General features: G+C 48.1%; 2 protein-coding genes across 4 annotated transcripts; one reads left to right on the forward strand and one right to left on the reverse strand.

Annotated features, from left to right (window-relative positions):
* Positions 1–538: 538 nt before the first annotated feature.
* On the reverse strand, positions 539–4051 carry SA2 (Stromalin 2). 2 transcript variants are annotated; one of them, XM_017242984.3, is made up of 8 exons: positions 3875–4050; positions 3693–3810; positions 3460–3633; positions 3200–3401; positions 1596–3139; positions 1244–1534; positions 692–1187; positions 539–633 (listed from the first exon to the last, which is right to left on the reverse strand). In XM_017242984.3, exons 1-8 carry the CDS (start codon positions 3925–3927, stop codon positions 611–613), a joined length of 2901 nt encoding a protein of 966 aa, XP_017098473.2. In that variant the 5' UTR covers positions 3928–4050; the 3' UTR covers positions 539–610. The 2 variants fall into 2 exon arrangements, with proteins under 2 accessions (XP_017098473.2, XP_070136222.1); XM_070280121.1 differs by having other exon boundaries at positions 550–633; positions 688–1187; positions 3875–4051.
* A 187-nt stretch (positions 4052–4238) lies between these two features.
* LOC108126406 (uncharacterized) lies at positions 4239–5017 on the forward strand. Of its 2 annotated transcripts, none has more exons than XM_043214064.2 (3): positions 4239–4618; positions 4679–4790; positions 4846–5017. In XM_043214064.2, exons 1-2 carry the CDS (start codon positions 4348–4350, stop codon positions 4744–4746), a joined length of 339 nt encoding a protein of 112 aa, XP_043069999.1. In that variant the 5' UTR covers positions 4239–4347; the 3' UTR covers positions 4747–4790; positions 4846–5017. The 2 variants fall into 2 exon arrangements, with proteins under 2 accessions (XP_043069999.1, XP_043070000.1); XM_043214065.2 differs by having other exon boundaries at positions 4240–4618; positions 4673–4790.
* The last annotated feature ends 703 nt before the right edge of the window (positions 5018–5720 follow it).

A 5720-nucleotide genomic window follows, 5' to 3' on the forward strand; every position in this document is an offset into this window, starting at 1 on the left:
GGCATGTGCCGGGGAAATGGACAAATGACCGGGGCACTTGAAAACCAAAACCAGAAGTGACCCAATATCCACTTGAATTTCATTTCGGTTCCGAAATTTTAGCGCGCACCTTGAGCACTCCAAGGAATCGATTCCATTTGAACTCAATGAGTTCCTTTTTTGGGGTGTCAAAGGCCGTGTTGGCTCGTGCAGCCTTTGACAGCCCGTCAGGGCCTTCGGTCCCGGCCAGGGGAGCCGGGAACCCACCAAGTTGCAGTCAATTCGTCAGGAGAAGCATTGAAATTGAAAATTGTCGAGGCAGTCTGAGATATGAATGGGCCGAGGAAATTCGAAACCGAGGGCAGCTGGCAGTCAGACTGAATGCATCCTGCGCACAGAAGGACACCGGGCGCTATTACGCAACCTTCGCTTGGTGAATTGCGCCAAAAAAATAAAAATATCTCATGTTTTACAGAGGTTAGTAAAATCAACTCAATCCCTCAAAGAATGACCATGCCCACCACCAAGATTAGTAAATAAAACACAAAGTAAAACAGGTCCTACCTTGAAGGCATCTCTGGTAGGGAACTACTTTTATTTAAAAGAAACATTAGTATTTATCCTTCGCTTTTTAGATCTCCATGGCATCCGATTCTGTGAAATCAGATTAAATACAAACCTAGCTCCCAACTCAATTCAATTAAGTACTTACTGCGAGCTCTGACTTTTTGGTTCAAGGCTGAGCGATATTCTTCCAAGGGCTGCCACATCTCCCTGCGGCAGGACGGCAGCGAAGGCTCTTCGATTCCGTCCAGAAATTCTCGGATATTCTGCTTGTCCTGGACCAGGATCTGCGGCACAAACTCCTGGATAACTCTGAGGAAGATCAGATTCTTCGGGGCAGACGTCGGGTCACTGGGAACCGATTCGAGAACAAACATAATCCCTGCACGATGGAGGGTCAGGACTCCGCGACGGTTCTCCACTAGACTGGGATTGAAGGTCTCGGCCAGTCTCCGGGCCAAGCTGAGCAGATGGGTGAACTCGTCCGAATCGACCACTCGCTCCGGGTCATCTTTGTAGTTGGCCATTATCCTCCTGTAGTATAGCAGCAAACTGTGGAGCACAGTCATCCCATAGTTGACGCAATTGATGTCCACGGCCCGCTCCATGGCAGCTCGCATTATGTCCCCGAAAGGTTCGAAAAACTGGATTGGCATTGGGAATCAGATAGTTAAGCGAACTAGCTAAGCATCCCACTCACCTTGTCGTAGTGCTGGAACACTACGGATGCCCGCATGCTGGGCACCACGTTGAAGGCCACCAGCTTGCAGTAGCCGCTCAGGACCCGTCGCTTCTTCTGCAGTTCATCGAAGTTACACTCCTTCACTATTTCCGAGGGATTGTCGCGGAAGATGTAGGCCATCATAAAGGTTTCCACCAGCCTTATGTCCTCAATCGTGGGCTTGTAGGTGAGGCCGTTAACGCTCGGGCTTGGACTCAGAACCAGTTGTTCCCCAAAGAGAACAAAGAGGTCGCAGAGATAGTTATAGCTCTGTTGGATAGTATAGATAACAATAACAACAAGTAACAACTAAAATATAAAGAATACTCACCTCATATGCCAAGAAAACATTTCGCATGTCCCTAATCAAATCCCTGGTCACGAAGAGAAAATCCTCAAAGTGCTTCTTGAGGGCCGCGCACAGCTCCACCAAGTACAGTTCGTCATCCTCGTGCTTCCGAGCCCTCTTCAAGTCCCAGCTGAGGCTGAAGTAGCACACCTCCATGTAGAGAGACCGGCCCTCGAGGGGAAGGGCGTCTCTCTGCGATCCGTCGCTCTCCCGGACCACCCGTTTCAGGCTGGCTAATACGGACTCTGTCAGGTGATAGCCACTCAGGTCAAACTGCCCGTAGAGAGCGGAAACAAGGCGCAAGGTTTCCAGCAGGCGGCTCTGGCGTACCTTCTGGGATTTAACGGAGGAAGAGGTAGATGAGGAGGACCCTGAAGAGCCGTAGAGGGCGCCGTAGGACTCTTGCCAAGTGCGGAAGGCAATCTTGTAGTTGGTCACCGCGTTGCTGAGTATTTCGCTGATTATCGAGGCCTCCACCAGGCTCAGATGCACCAATGTTCGAGCTCCCATCCGGAGCACCGGGTTACCGGTCGTCGTAAACAATATTTCCTTTATCTGCTCCAACAGTTGCACTACTTGGTATTTACTCCAGCTCCGAAGATCCAGCATCTGTGGCAGCTCAAGGAGATTCTTCACATTCTCGGAGTCGGTACTGTACTTTTCAATGAGCTTGGACAACACGGGCGCCAGGATTTCAGTGGCCAGCCCAACGGAGCCGGCAGTGGGTCTCCTTACCAAGTTTTTGGTGTACCTTCCCGGAGGAATCTCCCCCGTAATGGCCTGTTTGACGCCACGGTACAGAATCTCTATCAGAGTAGAGCTCTCCTTCTTGGATAGTTGTGGGCGCTGCTCTTCGAGAAGCATTTGGACCATCAGCCTCCAGTCCACTATGAGGTCGCAGGTTCCAAATAGGGCATCTACCAAATAGGCCGTGTGCTCGTACTGTCCGTTTTCGTTGAAAAATTCCAAAAGAGATCGCAGATTTTCAGAATCTGTTGCCCCTTTGCGTCGTTGGTTGGAAAACGAAGCTGCCGCCTGGGCCAGGCCTCGATTGGCGGCAAACATCAGCTGCTCCAGCAACCGGCACTCCTCCTCCTCCAGAAACCCCGACGAAGAGCCACAGAAGTCGGTCAGGATGTTGAGGGCCAACTCACACAGTTCGTTCTCCGGCTGAACGCAAATATTCATCAGAAGCCGCTTGAGCTTCTTGCCCTGTTCCAGACAAACGGGACGGAGGATCTCGTTGCGGCTCAGCTTCAAGATGTTCTGCAGGCAGCTCTCCCGCACCTTGCTCGAGGTGTCCTGGAGGCCCTCGAATAGGTATCGAGCGTGATCTGGCCGCAAGAAGCTGTCCGGATACTTTTCCAGCCACAAGCCCAACTCGGATAGGCAGAGCAGGCGGATGTCGTCCACCACGTCGATGCAACGGTTCACGAATATGACCTGGAACATGGATAGCCACAGATTTTGCAGCAGGCCGCTGTTTAAAGTGGAGAGCTCCTGAAGGGTGGTCATCATCTTAAGACCTGCAAAGGTGTGGAGAGCTTAGATCATGCCATGAGTTATGGGAGCTATCTAATACTAACCTATCATAGTTCCAGTATGTCGGAAGGGGCGCACTTTAGACTCCGAACAGGTCATCACAAAGCCCGTGATTTCTTTGAGGAAGATGTTATCGAAGAATATAGGGGTACCATCGGCTGCCTTCAGAAGACTCTGCCCAAAGCCCCCTACATATTTGACAAAGGATGCCGCAGTCTTCCTAATCATGGGATAGTACAAGCTGACCTGAAAACACAACTCCAATTGCATATTTTTGTAAAGAAATAAAATTCCACAAACTTACATTGCGAAACTGAACCGTGGCAGCTATGACCAGGTCTCTGTAGGCGAAGGGCATGTGCGTATCCTTGGGAATTGTGTAGTGGCTCCCGCTGGCCTCCACCACGAACTGGAAGAAGGAAACCAGAGCAGCAGTGGAGTCTAGCATGTACTCGTTCACCCACAAACAGGCCAAGTTCTAAGATGGTAGGATTCTAATAAGTGAGTTGTTCTAGAAGACAGTTTGCTTTTGCTCACCTCGTGTTTTTGGTTCTTGTCCAGAACCAGTTGGAGGAGGGTTCTACCCATTTCAGACTGTTCCGCTCTCATGGCTCCCATGGGCTGATCATCCTGGAAGTCCTCGTGGCTTTGCGATCTGACAAACACGAAAAAAGAGCACTTAGTATTTGGATTTGATTTCTTTAGATTTCCACAGCAACCTGTTCTCCTCCATTTCCACCGCAACTTCTGAATCACTTGATGAATCACTCATTTTCCGAATCACCTACTTTTCTGGAAAAGCTCAAGAAAAACCCGCAGAAGAGGGCGGAAGTCCAATTTGCACATGTGCTCTTGTACAGAGTTGCCAAACTGCAACAGAAAGTGACAGATTGTCATTGCAGGGATGCTTTTCATGGTATTATACCAGAGGATTATGACAGGTGCATGTGCAAACCCCAAGTTTTCCAGACCGAACTAGACTAAAAGGTCATATTGTTTCAAAAAGCGAAATTCCAAATCCCAAGTAGGCTGTGGAATTATTTCGGGAACTTCCTCTCTCGGCTTTTCAGATCTGAATTCAGTTTTTTATCAACCAGACTAGTGTAAAGACGTAGTGAAACTTTTAAGTACAAATTATTTTAGTTTTTTTTTTGAATTTTTCGATAAGGAGGTTTAAATTTTGGTCTGAAAAATGTCAAGTGAGGATTCGATTGGGACATTTGAACGAGATGCCGAAGAGGCAATCCGCAGCTATAAGGACATAAGGCGTCTTCTCATGGAGTCGATGCGTGTCCTGGGCGGTGGTCCGGTGACGAAGAATGGGCTTCTGAGGATGCTGAGCATGACCACCGGTCAGCATCCGACGGCCTTGGCCCAGAACGTTGATGACATCATCGAGGAACTCGTATCAAGGGGGAAGTGGCTCAAGAGAGGCAATAACTACTCGATGAAGAAACGCAGAGGTAAGTTGTCGCCGCTCAGGTGTCTGGGGACGAACTCTCTAATTACCCTATTAGCTTAAGAAACCCTCAAGGAAGCCAGCCCTCCTAAGAATATTCCTCCTAAGAAGTCATACGATTATTATTCGTGATCGGGCGGAGTCAGAAGAAAGACGAATCACCCTACGGCTTTAAGGTAGTTGCAACTAAAGAGTTACTGGATTTTTAATAAGAGTTTAATATTTTTTCAGCAAAAGGTTTCATACTTTTCATATTTAGGAGATGGGAGTCATGTGCCGATGGAACTATCGGCTGAGGTGGATGGCATTCAGACTAAGGATAAATTCTCAGTTCTAGGCATCTTTTGGCGAGAACGTGTAAAATCTGTTGTGTATGTTTAAAATAAATTTTGGCCAGAAAGTATCAGTTGTTAGATTTGTGACCTGGTTGCCGTTTTCCCACGTCCCCACCGCCACCACAGCCTCACCCAAAACTGAAAACTAAAGCAAATAAGAGCCTTTTTCCAGATCGAGTCAGGTAGCCGTGGTTTTGAGGGCACAAAACAATTAGCCAGGCCCACAAAATGATACACAAACAGAGCGCAAATTGGGCAGCCACTTGTCTGACCTCAAAGCGAAAGCGCCGCCGACCGAACGGACTAACAAGGACCTCATAATCATGCCCATTCCCACTCCCATCCCGATCTGATCGCCGGAACGGCCTGAAATAAACACAAATATTGACGTTGCCTATCGCACGCGATCTCTCCCTCCCCGAAAATAATATTCCCAAAGATCAGAGGCTGCGCCCGACCTCTGACCACTTCCCAATGACTTGGCAAGTTTGCAACTCGGAATTATTTCAATCTGCGCTGATGACGCAGCTCCTTTCGATAAAAAGCTGGCGATAACATATCCGATACCCTTCCTCAGGAATTGGGCACACGATTCTGAGAGTCCTTCATCAAAGTAGGCCTATTTTAAATATCAAGTCGACAAGTAAATAAAGGAATACTTTATCGGTGTCTTTAAAACATAAACGTAATTATAAATAAAAGTATTAACCTATAGGGCATTTTATAGCCGTTTCAATTTGGAATAAAGTTTCATTTCATTCTGGGCATTCC

Source organism: Drosophila bipectinata, chromosome 3L, assembly GCF_030179905.1.
Source record: "Drosophila bipectinata strain 14024-0381.07 chromosome 3L, DbipHiC1v2, whole genome shotgun sequence".
Lineage (NCBI taxonomy): Eukaryota > Metazoa > Arthropoda > Insecta > Diptera > Drosophilidae > Drosophila > Drosophila bipectinata.

Excerpts from the sequence above, each read along its gene's own strand:
- SA2 (XM_070280121.1), bottom strand. The coding sequence starts at position 3,927 with ATGAGTGATTCATCAAGTGATTCAGAAGTTGCGGTGGAAATGGAGGAG. Across the intron at positions 3,402-3,459 it reads CCACGGTTCAGTTTCGCAAT|GTCAGCTTGTACTATCCCAT; the intron begins GTAAGTTTGTGG and ends TTGTGTTTTCAG. Across the intron at positions 634-687 it reads AAAGTCAGAGCTCGCAGTAA|AATCGGATGCCATGGAGATC; the intron begins GTACTTAATTGA and ends CTGATTTCACAG.
- LOC108126406 (XM_043214064.2), top strand. The coding sequence starts at position 4,348 with ATGTCAAGTGAGGATTCGATTGGGACATTTGAACGAGATGCCGAAGAG. Across the intron at positions 4,619-4,678 it reads CTCGATGAAGAAACGCAGAG|AAACCCTCAAGGAAGCCAGC; the intron begins GTAAGTTGTCGC and ends TATTAGCTTAAG.